The 20,469-nt window shown below is 40.0% G+C and overlaps 1 protein-coding gene across 1 annotated transcript; it reads left to right on the forward strand.

The window, feature by feature from the left end:
* Nucleotides 1–18,008: 18,008 nt before the first annotated feature.
* On the forward strand, nucleotides 18,009–19,091 carry Tdpozl1 (TD and POZ domain containing like 1). Its single transcript, XM_227351.2, has one exon. The coding sequence runs from the start codon at nucleotides 18,009–18,011 to the stop codon at nucleotides 19,089–19,091; it is 1,083 nt and encodes a 360-aa protein (XP_227351.2).
* Nucleotides 19,092–20,469: the final 1,378 nt, after the last annotated feature.

A 20,469-nucleotide genomic window follows, 5' to 3' on the forward strand; every position in this document is an offset into this window, starting at 1 on the left:
AAGTTAAAAACTAGAACAACAGAAGGCCACATGGCCAAATCCTTGAGTAGTGAATTGTGGTCTGAGCTCAGGCCAGTGCCTGAGTGTGCAGTGAGGTAAATGGTTCATCCAAGATTGGAGTTTCACAGTAGTGAGAAAAGGAAATGATGCAGAGGACAGAGAAAAGTTTCACTCAAGGCATATATCAGAAAATGAGGATTAATAATGGATGTCAGTCATAAAGCCTGAATGTCTCCATCCACAATGACATGACAGTGTGATTGCAAGCTCAACAGCCCTCCCTTGGGATCAGAGGATATTTACCCTGACTAGTGTGGAAGCATGAATTTACCATTTTGCTGGTATTTTGATGGATAGGTGTTGAGAACAATCTGTTGGGTAGATATGCTTGTTAGACATGATATATGGTGAGGGTAGAAGTGGTGCCCTGGTGGCCCGATGCTGAGGCATCACTTCTACCAGATGACAGATTTACTATAGGATAGAGTTGATTCAGAGCATGGGAAGTGGAGTTGAGTAGGGATGAGAAGGAAGTAGATGCAGAGAGAGAGAGAGAGAGAGAGAGAGAGAGAGAGAGAGAGAGAGAGAGAGAGATTGAGATTCAACATGAGTTAACAGCCACAGGGGCATGAATTGCTTTCTCTAAACCTAATATTGAAGTCTAGACAGAAAATTTTAGAGTGAAACAAGTTTTCAACATAATAGATGGAGCAATTTAGGAGAAATTCAAATCTAAATCTAAATCTAAAAAGTATTGATAATTGTATTCTATAAGGCAAAGAGTAAAGAATTTTGAGTTCTTCTTTTCAGGTTCTAGTTTCACATTCAAAGTACCACAAGCAGAAATGTCTAGGGACCTAGATGCCAAGAACAGGGATGACACACAGAGCATTGATCAGAAATTCTGTTACAGGTGAACCATTAGCAACTTCTCTTTTTTTGTTGAAGGAATGGAAGAATATATTACAAGCCCAGTGTTCTCATCAGATGCCAATGATGAAGTGACATGTTGTTTGAAAGTATACCCAAATGGACTGGATGAAGAAAGCAAAGGTTACTGCCGCGCCCAACCTCGACCAGCAAGGAAGACATGACTAGAAGAGATCTTCAGGCACTTTATTCAGGAACCTTGTACAAGCTTCTTCTCTCTCCCCGGAGAACGCCCTGCATTGGTTTAAACACCCAATGCCGACCAACCTCAATGTGCCACGTGGGTCATGCAGACAGGCTGTCACTATGCGGTACCCAGCAGGCCAGGCAGACATAGCCAAATAAAGACTTTTTTACTACAAGGAGCGCTCACTGTTGGGAGGATGGAAGGCGGAAACCAGCACCATCTTTGAGGCACGGCATGTCGTAGCTCCTACAGTTCCCCCTTTTTGTTTAATTGATTAGACAGGCAAAGGCACCACTGAGTGTGGCTACCCCCCCCTCCCCGGTCTTAGGATCATCCCTTCGTTAAACCGGTCTTAGGACACCTCGTCGCCCACAAGGTTCGATGCCTTAGGTAGAAGGGAAGTTGCCCGTCACTGGGTAGGGTCACTCACACATACTCAGGGGCAATGTGCAACTAGGTCTTCTGAATGACTGCAAGCCAGGCTTGAGGGGATTGTCCTGCTTCAATGGCTGCAAATGCCTGCACCACCATAGCATTGGAAAATTCATAAAGTCGGACTCATGTGTGTTTGATAGGTGTATCTGTCACATATATTTTGATTCTCTCTCTCCAAAACCCAAACAAACTCACAAATTCACATTAACATCCATACCCTTAAATATAACTCCCCAAGAGGCAGAAGCACAAGGACCTAAACTGAAATGGTACCATGGAATACACAGTGAGTAAGGCTGCCATGGGAAACTAGTTTATTTGAATTGATGTCACTCTTCTTAAACAAATTAATATCTAAAAAACAAAACAAAAACAACTAACCAAATATTAAATAAAAGAAACAACAAAAACAGGTTGAGCAATGATTACAACAACAGTTAAGCAGGCACATCATTATCAAGGAGAATGTGCACATGATCCATAGTAAAGCCAAGGGATCTCCAACTTTACTACACATTCTGGCCTGTCTTACATTAACTAACAACACAAACTAGAGGTATCTGAATTGAGGGATCCTTAATTGAGAAAATGCCTCCAGGAAATCCAGCGGCAAGGCATTTTTTTAAATTAGTGACTGATGGTGTAGGGCCCAGCCCATTGTGCGTTCTGTGTTCCCTATTCTGGTAATCTTGGGTTCCATACGAGAGGAAACTGAGCATTCCAGGAGAAGCAAGGCAATAAGTAACATTTCTCCATGGCTTCTGCATCAGTTCCTGCTTCCTGCATGAATTCTAGTCCTGATTCCCTTCAGGGATTAATAGCAATGTGAACATGTAGGCAGATTAAAGTCTTTCAGGTCATAGTGTTTCTCACAGGAATAATAATCCTTACAATGACACAAACATCAGGGAAATGAAAATCACAAGTTAATCATCTGTCACAATTATCCTTAAAATCTGTCAGAACCAGGCACTGGTGACCCTGTGGAAAAATGTAGTTTTCCATTGTCTTGTTTGGACAAATTCTGAGTTGACAAAATTACTTATTTGGCAGTCCCTCCAATCTGAAAAATTTCAGGATGCTCTGGCCCTAATATTCCCACTCCTAGGATATCTGCCAAATAAATGAGTAATTAAAAGGGCAAGGAGGACCCTCCCCTGTATCTCCCTCACAGTTACCACAACACTGAATTAGAATCAAGCCAGGTCTGTGAGCAGAAGCCACAATTTGCTGTCAACTTAATGAATAGGTTCCTTACTTCAAGGATGGAGAAAAGCCCTCCCCACAACTCAGCCTGTGTGAATCTCACACCCCAGTGTAGAGAAGAATCCCAACATATAGGAGTCCATTGATGTTTCATTTATACATTATTCAAACACCAGACAAAAACAATTAAAGTGATGTTAATAAAAACAGTGTTATGGTATGCACTCATTGATAAGTGGCTATTAGCCCAAATGCTTGAATTACCCTAGATGCCTAGAACAAATGAAACTCAAGACGGATGATCAAAATGTGAATGCTTCACTCCTTCTTTAAAAGGGGAACAAGAATACCCTTGGCAGGGAATAGAGAGGCAAAGATTAAAACAGACACAGAAGGAACACCCATTCAGAGCCTGCCCCACATGTAGCCCATACATATACAGCCATCCAATTAGACAAGATGGATGAAGCAAAGAAGTGCAGACCGACAGGAGCCGAATGTAGATCTCTCCTGAGAGACACAGCCAGAATACAGCAAACACAGAGGCGAATGCCAGCAACAAACCACTGAACTGAGAATAGGACCCTCGTTGAAGGAATCAGAGAAAGGACTGGAAGAGCTTGGAGGAGCTTGAGACTCCATATGAACAACAATGCCAAGCAACCAGAGCTTCCAGGGACTAAGCCATTACCTAAAGACTATACATGGACTGACCCTGGACTCTGACCTCATAGGTAGCAGTGAATATCCTAGTAAGAGCACCAGTGGAAGGGGAAGCCCTGGGTCCTGCTAAGACTGAACCCCCAGTGAACTAGATTGTTGGGGGGAGGGCGGCAATGGGGGGAGGATGGGGAGGGGAACACCGATAAGAAAAGGGAGGTGGGAGGGGGATGTTTGCCTGGAAACCGGGAAGGGAATAACACTCGTAATGTAAATAAGAAATACTCAAGTTAATAAAAAAATAAATAAAAACAGTGTTTGCTACAGTTGTGGGTGTCCACCAGGAAGACCCCAGAATCCTACAGGACACAAGCTTATTTTCCTTCAAATACAAGCTGTTGATAGGTCAGGAATTTGTTATAACGTCATAGTACTGTGCCCTTTGGAAGACACTTAGTTCCTCATATTGTTTACCTGTTCATACATTACAGCATAAAATTAAACCTTCTAGGTGTAAAGCTAGAAGATTAGAATGTGGGCCCATGTTAACTATTTTAAAAAGTATATCAATGTTGGCTAGGTCAAATGTTAATTCTATTTTGTTAAACTTAGTTTAACTTGAGAGTTTTTAAACCTGGCAGTCTGTCTACCAATCCTCATTTCTCCCTCAGTTCCCATAGATGCTCTACGATAGTCTTACCTCCTAGAATTCATCAAACTCCTCTGGCTTTCTACCTGCCCCATCCTTTCCTCCCATCAGTGGATCCTAAAGAGCTTCCCTTTGCGTTCTCCATCTCCACACTTGTTGCTTTGTCCGAACACACAACCACAGCTCCCATTCGTGCTAATTTCAAAGGTCACTACTGCCAGGGCTACATGGAGGATGATGTTGGATCCATAGAAATCATTCTGCTTCTCCAAACACAAACCTGGAGTCCCATCCCCAGCTCTGTAGCATAAATCCTGCTGCAGTCTCCATTTCCCTGCTATACTAGAGGGGTTCACAGTAATCATGAAGACCTCCAACCCTACTTTCTCCTACTGACCCCATGATCACAGCCTCCAATGCAAGCAGGCATAGGCTGGAAGCATGCAAGCAGAACAGGCCATGAGAACAGGTGCATACAAAGTTTTCTACAATGCACCAGAAAGCCACCATACCCTCCTAAAATCCAGGACTCAGAAAGAAAGAATAAAATACTCATCCTGGAGATACAAAAGCAGATCTCATCACCCAGACCTATAATCTTCAGAGCTTCAGGTGCCTAGATGTCAACCTGAAGAGCACAACGAATAACATCCAGGACAGCATGTACCCATTGGAACCCAGCAATCCTACCATAGCAGAAACTGAATATTCCAACACAGCTAATGAATGGGACCAGACCTTAGAGCAGCCTTATGGAAATGATAGAGGCCCTTAAAGAAAAATCAAAGACTTTGTAGAATTAAGTGAAAATGGATATACATCATTCCCAAATTTATGTGACACAGTGAATGTAGATATAAGTGGAAAGTTCATAGCAATAAGTGACTAATTAAAAAGTTTAGAGATATCATACTAGAAACATAAGAGCACTCCTTAAAGGTCTAGATAGAAATGTGAAAAAAAACCAACAACAAACAAACAGAAAACCCAAAACACACCCAAAGGTGTAGGCAGCAAAAAATAGTGAAACTCAAGGATGAAGTCAATAATGTTGAAGCAATACAAAGTATCAATAAAACAAATGTCTCTCAGAAAGAAATCCACTACCCAAAGACTACAATGGACAAACCCATGGCTTCAGCTGCATATGTAGCAGAGTATGGTCTTGTTGTTCACCAATGGGAAAAGGAGCCCTTGGTTCCGCCAAGGCTGGACTCCAGCAGGACAGGGGAATGTAAGGAGGGGGTCAGACAGGGGGTTGGTTGGGGAGGGGGAAAACCCTCATAGAAGAAAGAGAAGGGGGATTGGAGAGGGTGCCTATGACTGGGAAACCGGGGAAGGGAATAACAAGTGAAATTTAAATAAAAATAGTCAATAAAAAATAAGTGTAATTTAAAAAAAAAAACAAGTAGAGATGCTCAGATTACAAATGTTAGCAACTAAAAATATAGGAATCCTAGTTACCAGGATTTGGTCATTACACATTATGCACTCTGCACCCCCCCCCCCCCCCACACATACATACTGAACAATCAGGGAGACATGAGGAAGGGAAGCGTTGCAGGGAGAATGGAGGGGAAAAAGGGAGGGGTACAGAGGCTGAATATTGTCAAAACACATCACAGACACATAAAAAAGTAAAATAAAACAAAGAGTTGGTTCTTTGAGAAAATCAGTAAGATCAGCAAACCCTTACCCAAATTAACTAAATGTTGGAGAAATCCAGAGAATCCTATGCACATATTTAAAAGCCTGTGCTCCACTAAAGTGAAATCTCTAAAAGATAGGGTTAAATTCCTCAATAGGTCCCACTTACAACAGTAAAATCAGGATTATGGGGGAGGGAGAGGGGAAGTGATGGCAACTTATGGATAGGAAACAAGGAAGGGGAATAACATTTGAAATGTAAGTAAAGAAATATAACTAATAAAAATTAAAACAAAAAAAAGAGAGAGACTTATATCCCCTAGTGAAATAGAACCTCTCATTATAAATCACTTCTCCATAAGAAAAAAAACTCAGGTTAAGATGACTTTAGGACAGAATTCTACCAGAATGTCAAAGAGGAGCTAACATCAGTACTCCTCAAATGAGTTCACAAAATGGAAGTAGAGGAAACAATTGACAATGCATTCCAGAGGGCCACAGTTACCTAGATACTCACATCACACAATGACCCAGAAAGGCAAGAAATTTACAAACCTATCTCTCTTATGAACACAGATGAAGAAATGTGCAATAGAGTATTTACAAACCAAATCCAAGACCACATCAAGAGAATCATTTACTAGGATAAAGAAAATTTCATCCCAGAGATGCAGAGATGGTTCTGCAGACAATATTCAATACATGCAATCTACCATATAAAAGAACTGAAAGAAATAGCCACGTGAAGATCTCATTACATGTAGAAAAGCCTTTGACAAAAATCAGGACACCGTGATAATTAACACAAGTCTTGGAGCGATTAGAAATACAAGGAACATAGCTAAAAATAAGAGCACAGTTTAGACCATAACCATAAACAGCATCAGGTTAAATGGTGAGAAATTCAAAACAATTCCAGTAAAATCAAAATGAAGGTAAGATTTTTTACTTTCTCCATACTTATTTAATATACTACTTGATGTTTTATGTAGAACACTAAGAAATGAGAAGGAGACTAAGGGAACACAATTCAGAAAAGTAGAAATTAAAATGTTATTTGCAGATGATATGAGAAACATCACTGACTCTAAAATTCGACTGGAGAATTCCTACAGCTGAAAACACTTTAGCAAAGGAACTGGATACAACATTAACTACAAATAAAGAAAATCAGCAGTCCTCCTTTATAGAAAGGACAAACAGCCTGAGAAAGAAATAGCCTCAGACAAAATAGAATATCTCTAACTAACTGTGACCAAACAAATGAAGGTCTTACATGATAAAAGCTTCAAGTTTTTAAGAGACAAATTGAAGAACATTTGAGGTGAAAAGATCTCCGATATTCATAAATCAGTAGGATTAACACAGTAAACCTGCCCACCTTGCCACAACAATCTACAGATTCCATGCCATTTCCCGCTAAGTCCAAATGTAATAGTTTAAATAAGTCGAAAGCACAGTTCTCACCTTCCTAAGAAAACAGGAGAAAAGCCAGGGAAGATAAAACAAATGTGAACAATAAAAGAGCTACAGGAGCTGTCACCTCCCATATTTTGTGGTACAAGGCTATAGTAATAGAAACAGCATGGCAAAGTCATTTATTATTATTTCATAGTAGCTTTTCCTTTTCTGAGAGACAGAAAGGAGGATCCACATGAGACGAAAATTAAGAAGGAAGTGGAAGTAGGGAAAGTGGAACTGTATTCTTATTACATAGATAATCTATGTCTAATTAAAAAGAAAAAAGGGGAATGGGCCAATGAGGTTTTGCGAAATTTCATAATGAGACAAAAATGTTTCTAAATAGCACCCATCTGGTTCTGCTTTAGTGTAATGTGACTAGGGACAGTCATATTCATTAATATTAGCAGTAACTATATATAAGGACACATTTTAAAATACCTGAGAAAATTAAAGTACAGAAGCTGGCTCCTGATTTTCTTGGCTGTTTCTTCCAACTGTGATGAAAACCTTGTCTCCCTCCTTTCAACATTCATTGTCTCAGTCACTGTTTTGGAAAATTAGTTCATTTCACCCATATTTAGGGTGTTGATTCTGCATATGTATGTGTGCAATACTTGCATGAGTGCTACCTATAGAAATAAGAAGGGAGTGATAGATTCCTTAAGGCTGTCATCCAGATGGATGTCAGTATCTTTTTTTTTCATTTTACTAGGAAGACAACCTGTGTTCTCCCAAATAGCATCACATATTCCTAACTACAGCAACATATGTGCTTAGTTCTGATTCCACATCTTCTGTTACTCTTAGCAGAAGCTCATGTGGTATGGAAACATGACAAATGAATTCTGAGTGTTCTGAAGCACCACAAAGAGGGAACACAGTTTCCTCTTTTAGGTGCATATCTAAACGCTTGGTGTTTCTGATATGGAAGTCTCTTCTCCTGCCCCATCTTTTCTCCATTTCCCCACATTCAGCTGTATCAATGCACTTCTGTAACTATTAGTAATATTGACCTGTTTGGGTGTCAAGAGAAGTATGTCATCATTTCCTCTGTTGAAAAGTTTACAGGAATAACCATGAGAGCATTGGAACTTGCTTAGATAGCTTGTTTAACACAACAACAAGAGCCTAGGCACCAAGATCAAGAATTAATAAGTGGGACGTCACGGAACTGAAATGCTTCTATGAGAGATCTTTACAGTGTTAATAGGACAAGATGGCAGCTTATTGAAATGCAAAAATTTCACCAACCCAACATCTGATGGCCGACTAATTTACAAAATATACAAACATCTCAAGAATCTGCACACTATGAAACCAAATAAACCAACTAAAAGTGGGGTACAGATCTGAATAGAAAATTCTGAACAGAGGAATCTCAAATATCTAAGAAGCATTTATGGAAATGTTTAACATCCTTGGATCTCAGAAAAATGCAAATCAAAATGACACTAAAAAAAACCCATCTGATACTTAGAATGGCTAAGTTCAAAAACACAAGTGAGAGCCTATGCAGTTAACACTATGAAGTAAGTGCTGGTAGAAATGGTAACATGTACAGACGCTATGACAATCACTCTGACTGTTTCTCAGATAACTGGGAATCCATCTCCAGGACATATACCCAAAGGACACTCCATGCTACCACAAGGTTCATTTCCTAAGCATGTTCATAGCAGTTTTAATCATAATACCCAGAAACTGGAAACCTAGATGACACTCAAAAGAAGGATGGATAGGGAAAATTGCACATTTACTCAATAGAGCATTAAAAGGTTGATATAAAAAAATAACATCATGAATTTTGCAGCCAAAGCCTTAGTGAGATAATCCAGCCCCAGAAATTCACACAAAATGAATTCACTTGAAATTGCTTATTAGCTGTAATGCAAAGAACAATCATACAACAGACCCATGGGATCAATACCAAGAGAGCTCAAGTGTGGAATGCAGGGTCCTCTCCAAGGAGGGACCATAGAATAGATTCCCTGGTGACAGTGGGCAGGTGGAGATGGATAAACCAAAATGAGGGAACATTATACAGAGAGTACTGGGAGAGATCAGTGGAATTTAGAATCATTTCAGGGGTGAGGAAAGAAATCCAGTGCAATGGAAACTCCCTGGAATCTACAAGAGAAATCCTAGCAAAGACCCTTAGTAGGGATTTGAAGCCTGAACTGGCCATCTTCTGTAACCAGGCCTGGCATCCAGTGGACGGAATTGGAACACCAACGCAGCTACTCAAACTTCAACCTATAGTCTATTCCATATAGACTGTGTCCTAGGGTAATAATCACACAGAAATTGTGAGTGTGGATACCAAGTGACTGGTACAACCTGAGCCCATGCCGAAAGCATGAGCCCACATCTACTTGGCAGTGCCTGGACGGCCAGGACCCAGAAGATGAATAGTCCAGAGATGTTAGGTAGAACCTAATACAACTGGGGAAAAAAGTCAATGGTCTGTTCCTAATGATCCTCTGCTAAACTTGTAGAAAGGAGTCTAGCATAACTGTCACCAGAGAGTTTTCATCTAGCAATAGATTGGAGTAAAGGAAGAAACCTAAAACCAGAAGTCAGAGAATCCTGCAAAAGAGGGGGAAGAAGGATTGTAGAAGGCAGAAGTGTGAAGGACACCACAAGCTCAGGACTCAAAGTATCAACTGACCTAACCTAGTCCCATGTAGCTCATAGAGCCTTCACATAAAATTAGGGAGCCTGAATGGGTTCACACATGCCCTGTGTATATATTTCATATTTGAATAGCTTGGTGTTCTGGTGGGATTCATAACAACGGGAAGTCAGCCTGTCTCTATTGTGGATTGCTGTGTATATGTTCTGCTTTCTCAAGAGTGCCTCTATTCAGAAGAAGTTAGGTAAAACCTTAATTTGTCAGATAAGGCTATAGGGTGTGATAGGGGAGTGGGAGGAAGGGGCAGAGCTGAAGGTTTACAGAGGGGAGAGACAGAGTTAGATAGAGGGGAGATGAGACAGAATATTGAGAGGAATGTTTAACCAGAACCACATGGCCTGAAAGAGCCCCAAGTTGCTATCGAGGGCAGTAGAGTAATGTAGGCTACATTTGCCCCATCTGGGTATGCAGCTTGTATTTATATCAATTGAGTTTTCAGTTCTTAGTTTGGGCTTTTTCAGAGTTGAGGATTTACTGATATAAATCTGGCTGATAAATTACAAGACTCTGTAGATTTGATTCTATGGGGTTATGAGGACTTATTCCAGCAGCATCCCTCTTTCTCCAGGCTGCCCTGGGAAGATCTGGGCATTTCTGAACCCTTCTTTCCATGTGAACCAAGGGGGCAGAAAAGGCAACTGTTGTTGGCAGCAGAATATAGCATGGACTGTTTTTTATAATCACCTGGTACGTGTCTCTCACTGTTTTGCCAGCTTCTGGGACCTCTTTAATCCTACTGGTTTGCAGTGTCCTACCCCAGTATGATGGCATGTGCCAGGCTTAGTGTAACCTGTCGTGATTGGTTGACATCTTAGGAGGCCTACTCTCTTTTGGAAGGAACCAAAGTAGTTGATGTGAAAGAGGGAGTATTGGGGTTGGGGGCATACATGAAGGAAATGAGGGAGAAGAAACTCTTGCTAAGGTGTAATATATAAGAGAAAAATTAATAAATATTAAAATACCATGGAACATGAATTCATGTTCAAGGCTTCTCAGGAAACTCCCAAACAAGATTCCTGGAGGCTCCACAGTAATTCTAGAAACTACACTTTGAGATGCTACGGTCTAACCCCTTCAGAGCAAGGAAGCGAGTGAAGTGATCAACAGATTCCAGAGTGTGCTCAACCTGAGTTCCAGATTGAGACAACTTTGTTTGATCAATTTTTTCATAAAACACTTACAAGGAGCCTGACACTTCTACCAAAAAAAGGAAACTGTTTCAGCATACTTGATCATAATTGTGTTACTTCTTGAAAAAAAACAAACAAGCAAGCAAGCAAACAAACAAAAGCTTTCACTAGCTGCCAGAATGCTGGCTGCCAGTCTGAATGAGTACCCATAACCGCATAAAATCAAATTCTCACCAGCTTGTAATTTAATAGCCAGATTTATAACAGTAAATCCTCAACCACAAAATGCCTACACAAAGAACTCAAAACTCAATTGATATAAATGAAAATTTTAGTTGTGAAGTGGCTCAGCTTTGGGAGACACCTTTAATCCCTCTGGTTGTAATACAGACAAACCCTTAGTATCCACCATTAGTTCCAAACACTGAAGGTAAAGTTAGTTTGTAGAAAGAAGCACCAGTGTGAATGGAAAGTGAAAAATCAGAGAGATATTAGACAGAAAAAGATGTGCTCAATTTTGACAAGAAGATATAGGAAGGGAAGCTATTAAAGAGGTCAGTGCAGAGTAAAGGATAGAGAGGCCAGTTTTAATGGGACAATGAGAGAGGTTGAAGAGCATACAAGAGAGACACAGGTAAAGACAGACCAAATCAGAGAGTGAGCCAGAGAGAGAAGATTAGAACTGATTTCCAAAGTTATTATGAGACCAAGTGAGCAATTCACAGGAAGCTGAGAAAAGCCAAAATGAGTCAGCTACAGTGGACAGAAGTTTCAAGCCAGAAAAAATGAACCAGGCAGCCAGATATTAGAAGTCACTAGAAAGTGGTGAGCTTATTCAGTCGTTAATATCAGAAGCTGAGAAAATTCTAAGCCTAGGTTGATTTGACAGAAGCTAGAACCTTCCAGGACTAGTCCTATGTCAGCAGACCATGGCAAAAAGCCTCAAAGATGACAATTAATATGTGCAAATAAAAGTGACTTTTACAAGAAAGTATTTGACTGCTGCCTGGACTGAAACCTCTGAGGTAAGGATGGTTAAGGCATCTTCAGTTTAGATACCAGTTTCTAGAGACTGTGAAAGACATCACCAGATTGTCCTCTTTCTGGGAGTGTGGACATGTGCCAGCCACAACTGGTTATCTGTGTAGTGTCACTGTGTCTCTCTTTATCTCTCTGTGCATCTTTGTCTCTCTCTATCACATTTCTGTCTCTCGTCTTCTCTCTCTCTCTCTCTCTCTCTCTCTCTCTCTCTCTCTCTTCTCTCTCTCTCTCTCTCCTGCTCTATCCATCTCCCTCTTGAGCTTTCTATGTACATTTGTTTGTATTTTAAATGTCTCTCAATATTTTTATTCAGGTATGTATTTTTACATTCCAGATTTTATTCCAGTCCTGATCCACCCTCCCACCCAGGGTTCCACATCGTATAACTCCCTGCTCCCCATTACCCCACACACTCCAATCTCCACAAGGATGTCCCCATCTCATCCACTCCACCAGAACTTTAACTTTCCTGGGGCCTCCAGTCTCTTGAGGATTAGGTTTTTCTTCTCTGACTGAACCCAGACTCAGGGGTCCCCTTCTGTACATATGTTGGAGGCCTCATCTCAGCTAGTGTTTACTGCCTGGTTGGTGATCCCATTTCGACTAGATATCAAGGGTACAAGCAAGAAGAGTCTGCTGTTCCTCATGCAATCAGTTAGGATTTTTATAATAACTAGTTGCATTCTTTGGTATGAGGATAATTACTACCATTATCACCTGTCATCTTACTGTGTGGTACAAAATACATTTGTCTCTGGCAGGTTTCTAGTAAATCCCTCCTCCCATTCACTGCCATACAAATAATTTACCCCTATCTTATCCTGTGACAGAGATTTCATTAGGAAAGCCCATGATACATGCCCAGGGGTCACAGTTCCACCCTACAGGAGCCTATCCCTGAGAGCTAAGAAAAGAACAATTTAGAGCATAATTCCTGTAAAGGGGTGGTTGCACAGTGATAATCTACAAGCATCTCCAATGTTAGGTATCTATCCGGGGATCCTCTTATTGAGGCCCCAAAAACAGCAGGTACAGAGTCACTGATATTCATAGTTTTCAATAAGTCTAATGCAGGAATGAAAAGTAAAAATCAATTGATTGATTTATCTAGTATTGAGAGGTAAAGTGATTGAATCACTGAATCTTTTTCTGTATATTCTGTGCCATGGATTCTTTCTAAGATATGACAAAGTAGAGAGATTAGAGACCTGGATAGAATTTAACATGTCACTGTACATCAATGCAAACATCACAAACTTCAATCTTTGATATCTGTTCAATATATGCTGCAGCCCTTGGCAAACAAAATACTTTCTCCATTGTTAGGACCAACAGAGCAAGCACTTCAGTCCCAAGTCTGAAGAAGTGAGAACTCAATTGTAGAGGATGTAGATTATGAAGTACTGAGGAGCTGAATCCTGTCAGTTAAAGAGATTGAGTTAAAAAGAACTAAGGTATTTTTAAACCACACCCTTAAGTAAATCAGGGAAAAGATTTTTAAGAAGGAATTCTTGAGAGGGAATTACAAGACTCCGCCAACCAAATTTGGGGGAGTCACCACAAGGTCTGTGGGTCTGATTGGACAAATATACATGATAGAAGAAAGACACCATCAGAGGCTTGGGGCTCTGCTTTATGCCCACCATATAAGAGTTCTTCCACCTGCCCTCCATTTTGTGAACACTCAGACTTCTGACAAGTTCAGATCCTGTCTCTGAGGATGTTTGTTGAAGGAATTAGTGTAAGACCAGCACAAGCATACATAGTAGCTTTGCAGAAAATTCCCTTCATTTATGGAAGATTGACCACAGTTCATAAAGTACACTGGTCATGGCTACTCATATTCTAATCTGGACTAACTATGGAATTAATGCAAGTCCAAAACTAGTTGGCATACATAACTTTTAATTTTTTTCATAAGTTGAGGCACATACAGCTGGTTCAAATAAAGACTCGATAGAAAAACACGCCTTTAATCTGAGTGCTGAGTCAGAAACTTACCCACCTTTAATCCAGATTTTGGGACCTGAGGACTGGGCCACACCTTCTGCTGGAGGCCTATATAAGCACTTGGAAGAAGGAAGCCTTGTGTCTTTGCCTGAGTGCTTTCATCTTACTAGCAGTCCATTTCCTCACCAGCATTAGAGCCCACTTCAGAATTCTATTATATATTGAAGAAGAACACCTGATATTTCAAACCTTGTTTAATCGGTAAGTACTGGCTTTAGCTACTGTTGGATAGCTGGGCCTCACACTTAAATTTTTCTCATATATCCAGTTTCTATTCATAGAGATAAACTTATTCTGTGTATGCTCTAGAGGCCCTGACTAACATAACATATTTGAAATCGGAATGTAGAACATTTTTGGAACTCATTGATAGGTCGACATTACAACTGTTTTGTTTTATGAAAAGAGAGCCAGGATGTGTTTGTTAGAACTAGGTGTGGTTTGGGTTGGAGGTTTGCATTTTCAGGCCCATCCTGAAGTATCCTTTCCCCCAGGGGTACCAGCCATTGTATAGAATATACTTTATTATATGGTTTAGATGTAGTTTATTTTTAGTATAGATAGTATAGATATATGATAGATCAGTAGATAGATGGATATAGAAATATTTAGTATAGCTATAGTATAGAATCAAGTGCATTTAGTGCAAGTATTTAGTGCATAGGAAGGGGAGTCGGGTAGGGAAGAGAAGAGAGTAGAGGCTGAAAAAGCAGACATAAATATAGAGAGACTGTGTGAGTCAGAGATGGAGGAAGACAAAAAGAGAGAGAAAAAGAGATAGAGTTGCTGGCCGGGAACACATGGAGAAAGAGGGGGAATGGGGAAAGGGGGAGAGAGATAGAGAAAGGGCTTAAAGTATCAAGGAGAGAAGGAGTAGGAGAAAAAGTGAGTAGGAAGGGGGCAAGCAGCCATTTTTATAGTGAGTCATGCCTATCTGTTTTTTGTCAGATAATAATTGGACGAAGCCTAGGAGGAATGGAAAATTCCTTCATTATGGATTAATTTAAAATTAAAGGAAAATTTTGAGAGAGATTATGGTGGAATAGGAATAGGGCCATCATGATCTTTCACTTACTCTTGCTTTGCTGCCTTGGGGACAATGTGTATTTGGTAAGCCAAAGAAAATGTGGTGTTGATATTGATCCAGTCTTAAGAGAGTTGACTGTTTCCTTGCTATCAATGGTCTGTGGAACCATCTGTAGGTACTAGGAGCTGGTCCATTTGAAGAATCTGTATCTGTGAGAGTAGATTGGAGCATGTAGCTTGCTCCTCTGGAACTGTCATGAATATTGATTATGAGTAAATTCCTGAACCTGACAAGATTTTGAAACTTTATGTGTGGGTGGGTGGAATGTGGAGGTGGATTTAATAGTAATAGTAGTAGAATATATATAGTAGAGAATGAAGTTAAGTGTACTTGGGAAAAAAGAATTTTTCTTAGGTGTACATTTGAAACCCTTAGGTCTTGGTGGTTTGGATGAAGAGCATTCCAATTCCAGGAGAAGAACAGGAGAGGAATTCCACCCTCTAAAATAAATCACAAGTGGGGATTAGGCTATTGATTGACAGGTTACTTGCAGATGGAATCTAATTGGTTCATGGGCAGTCTTTAAAGATGAGCTTAGGGATGACCAAACCTTTCCAGGAACAGAAAGAAGCAACAAGGGCTTTTAATTCTATCTAGGAGTCTGAATGTATTAAAATTTGTACTGCTGTAAATCTTTATATCAATATTTAATAAAGATTTACCAAGTCAGGATAGAAATTAGAGATTCTAAGGCTGTTCTAATGTAAGGGGGCAGTGTTTAAGTAACTGCCTATAGCAAATATGGGCCTGTAATTAACTAAAATGTCACTGAAGCTACAAACAGTCATATGATCTGCCTTAGCTCAGATGGTGCTGAAACAATAGCATAGGAAAACCTTACCTGGCCACAACAAAGATGGTAGTGACTCAGCGGACTACCCTTAATTAAGATGGTGCTGAAGCTACACCTCTATCTGAAGGAAAGTCACAGCTTTGTTAAATCTTGAAATTAGCAAAAATGGCTGAGTATCAGCAAAAAAAAAAGTATAAAAAGAGAAAAACACAAAGAGATAAATGGGCATGTTTTCTTTGAGGGGCAAGTGGTCATTCCTTTCCCTGTGGTCATTCATCCTCTATTGCTGAATGCAGAGCAGAGGGTTTGACCTGTTCATGGAGCAGCTTAGCTGTCACATCTGGTTTAGAGCTGATGAAGACTTTCTAGTGTTTTTATTGTAAAAATAGCTATTATTATCTGTATTTATTGTCATCTCTGAGGCTTTCTCTCTCTACCTGTTCACTTAGGCCTAGAGCTGGAAGCTTCTAGACTCTAAGTATATTCTAGGCCTAGAAAAAAATTTAGACTCTCATACTTATAAGTTAATAAATCACTCCTATTTAGGTTTTTCTGAGGTCTGGATGGGTAGTTTAAAACTCTTCTCCATTGTATCTGATTCAACCTGAATTATTTCAGTTTTTCCTGAGCCGCTCTTCTTTGCCTCATACTAACTTTCATGAACTATTGTGTTCTCCTGGTTCCTTTCTTGTTCTCTGAATCATTCTGTCTTTCCATGTGTCTCTATTTTTCTCTCTTCAAACTGTCTCTGAAAAACTCTCCTGGAAAAACTGCCTCCCTTCTTACATTTCTCTGTACTGGTTACTTTTTCTTCACTATTTATTTAATATTATTTACATCCCAAATATTACCCCATTCCAGTTTGGAGAGTTCTTCACCAACCCCTCCCCCCAAATAACAGACAGGAGCCTATCTGACAAAACTCATACAGGGTCTTTGTTTTCTTTTCTAGCTCAGGCACCCACACCCTACCCACAACCCCAATGCACCACACTAATGAAACATCATTTTCTTTGTGAAGGAGTACTGAATGTCTTCCTGTTTAGACTACCTGTGGACTTAAGTAACCTAAAAACGGAAGGGGATGCCTTTTAACAGTTTGTGGCTTAAGTTGAAGTAGATCCAGTTCAACTACAGACTCTTTGGGTAGAAAAACAGACCTTGAATCTGAGTCTTCAGTCTGGAAAATATACACCATTAATCCAAACCTTAAGTCTAGAAGACACACCATTAACTGGGCCCCACTTCTGTTGCAGGCCTATATAAGTACATAGAAGAAGGAAGCTGTGAGTCTGCCTGCTTGCTCTCACTTTAGTAGCAAGCTCATTTCTTCACTGGCATCTGAACCTACTTCTGCAGGATTCTGCTCAGTTCTGAAGAGGACCTGAGACCTCAAACCTTGTGGAAGAAACATTGACATTAGCCAACTTTATATGAGGTTGACTTCTGCCTACATATTTTTCTCATACATCCACTATTTATATAAACTTATTCTTTATGTTTAGTACAGGACGCTGATTAATACAACATAGTTGAAATGATATTGTTTGCACATTTCCAATCACTTCCAATGTTGGATAGAATAGTCAAAACTAGTTACCATTGACCTAAGATTCACTAAACATAAACAGAGAAATACAGAACCATGGTAGGTTTGAGTGGGGGTAGTGGAGACTGAGAGAAACAGGAACACAGAAAGACAGAGACATACAGACACAAACAGACAACCAAACAGACAGGGAAAGAGAAAGAGAGAGAGAGAAAGAGAGAAAGGGAGAGAGAGAGGGAGTGGGAGAGAGAGAGAGAAAAAGAGAGAAAGAGAGAGAGAGAGAGAGAGAGAGAGAGAGAGAGAGAGATTTAACAGTCATAGTGGGTCTGTTTTATGTTTGGTAGACCAAGTAGGGAAATCTACAGAACCTGCTTAGAAATAGGTGGTTCCAAGAATATAAAGGGGCAATTTAGCAGAAATTGAAAATAAAATCTAAAGGCTCTCCATAATTGTATCTTATAGAGGAAAGAGTAAATTCTATTACTTTCTTTCAGATCAACTTTAACCTCCAAATTGCCTCCAGAAGACATGTCAGGGGACCTGGAATCCAAGATCTGCGACTACACACATATCAGTGTTCAGAAATTTTGCTACAAGTGGACCATTTCCAACTTTTCATTTTGCATGGATGGAATTTATGAAATTATTACAAACCCAGTGTTCTCACTGGAGGCCAATGAAGAAGTGCAATGGTGTTTGAGAATATTCCCAAACGGTGTTGATGAAGAAAGCAAAGATTACCTATCTGTTTGCTTAGGTTTGCTCAGTTGTCCAAAGAGCCCAGTTTGGGCAAAGGTACAGTTCTGGATCATAAATGCCCAAGGAGAGAAACATCAAATTACAAAGATCCCAAATGTTTTAAGGTTTCTTGCAAACCAACACCAGGGTGTGAGAAAGTTCATCCTTCGAGATTTCCTGCTCTCCCATAGGCATTGGCTTCTCCCTGAAGACCAGCTCATTCTGTGTTGCAAGGTGTCCATAGTAGGACCCTCCTTTAGCAGGCCTGAACAAAACATGACACCTGCAATCAAGGATCCGACACAGATGTTGGCCAATGATGTAGGAGAGCTGTGGGAAAATTCCCTCTTCACAGACTGCAGCCTTGTTGTAGGTGGTCAGGAATTCAGAGCTCACAAGGCCATTCTAGCAGCTCGCTCTCCAGTTTTCAGAGCAATGTTTGAACATGAAATGCTGGAGAACCTAACAAACCGAATTGAGATCCATGACATTCACCTGCAAGTCTTTAAGGAAATGATGGCCTTCATTTACACAGGGAAGGCACCACACCTCCACAGCCACTCAATGGCCACTGGTTTGTTGGCAGCTGCTGACAAGTTTGACCTGCAGCACTTGAAGATCATGTGTGAAGATTCCCTGTGCAGGAACCTCTCTGTGAAGAATGCTGTACCAACTCTTATCCTGGCAGACCTCCACAGCGCAGAGCACCTGAAGTCTATGGCCATGGATTTCATTATACTTCATGCTTCTGAAGTCTCTAAGACCTTGGAGTGGAAGTCAATGGTAGAGTCACATCCCCACTTGGTGGAGGAAGCATTTCACTCACTGGCTTCTATGCAGTGTTTTTTCTTGGAGCCCTCACTAAAACGCTGAAAGATATTTTAGGAGCTTGACATCTATGACCTACACTTGGCTGCTAATAGCTACAACCAGTGTTTTTAACAATGACTTCTGTTTAGATTACAGTTTTGGTGGAATATTTACAGTGAATCTGGGGAAAGGCAACATTGTGAATATGCATTTAATACAGCTGTAATATTTCAAAATTCTGTGTAGGGAAAGGCAGCACTAGGGTCTTGGACACTCTACCTGACATCTATCCTGTGGATGTTTTATTCTTGTATGATGTCTTGGAACTAGGATTCAACTGGCCTGAAGCAGAGCCTAACTGACTTTCTTTGGAGAAACCTGTTTGCATTGCACTGAGCAGAATAGTTGACCTAACTTATATGCATTAACTGACATGTCAAGTTCTCCACCTAATTCATGTGTATTATCTATCTGCAAATAAACATTCTTTCAACTTTACTGTATTTACTCTCTTAATTGCCAGTTGCCTTATTGTTCTAATTAAGACTTCAAATCTTTTATTGAGTTTATTTAAGAGAATGAGAAACCCTGACTTACCTTTGCTTTTGTATACTGGCTTTGAGTTTCTCCCCATGTAAGTTGATGTTTATATGGGCTTCTTCTATATTACCATTATTATGTTTAGCCATATCACCTGTGTGCCAATCTCTGGAGACCTTTTATCATTAAGGGGTCGCTTATTTTTTTTTCTTTTTTCCGGAGCTGGGGACCGAACCCAGGGCCTTGTGCTTGCTAGGCAAGCGCTCTACCACTGAGCTAAATCCCCAATCCTTAAGGGGTCGCTTCTTAAAGACCATGTCCTGATCCAGTTTAATGATCATGTTTTTTGCTTTTTGTTTGCTTCCTTTTGTTTTGCTTTATTTCAATTAGTTTATGTGGTCAATTAAATTTTATTGATTTTTTTCTATATTGAACCACCCTTATTCACCTTGAGACAAAGCCTACTTTGTTTTTGAAAAATGATATTTTTTAATGTGTTCTTGCAGTTATTTAATGATTATGTTTGCATGAGTCCATAAGGGAAATTGATGTGTGTTTTAGATATCACTGTAACTGTAGTCTGTCATAAAATAGAGTGTGAAATATTCCTTCTCTTTTTATTTTGTGAAATGATTTGAGGAGTATATGCCATAATGCCTCTTAGAATAGCAGGTGAAAATTATGGGCATTTTTGATGGGGAGACTTTTAATGGCTGCTGCTATACTTTGATGCCTTTGATTTGGTGTACACATAATTAGAATTAAAATGGCAGCTTAGGCGTTTTTACTTTGATGAGTATTAGTGCCCTTACCTAAAATGAGTTCAACACACATTCATGCGATTCTGCCCAGAGGGATTGACGCTACTATGACCTTATTCCTCTAGACTTCTGAACACCCA

This window comes from Rattus norvegicus, chromosome 2 (genome assembly GCF_036323735.1).
Source record: "Rattus norvegicus strain BN/NHsdMcwi chromosome 2, GRCr8, whole genome shotgun sequence".
NCBI classification, from domain to species: domain Eukaryota; kingdom Metazoa; phylum Chordata; class Mammalia; order Rodentia; family Muridae; genus Rattus; species Rattus norvegicus.

Coding starts and splice junctions, on each gene's coding strand:
- Tdpozl1 (XM_227351.2), top strand. CDS start 18,009: ATGTCAGGGGACCTGGAATCCAAGATCTGCGACTACACACATATCAGT.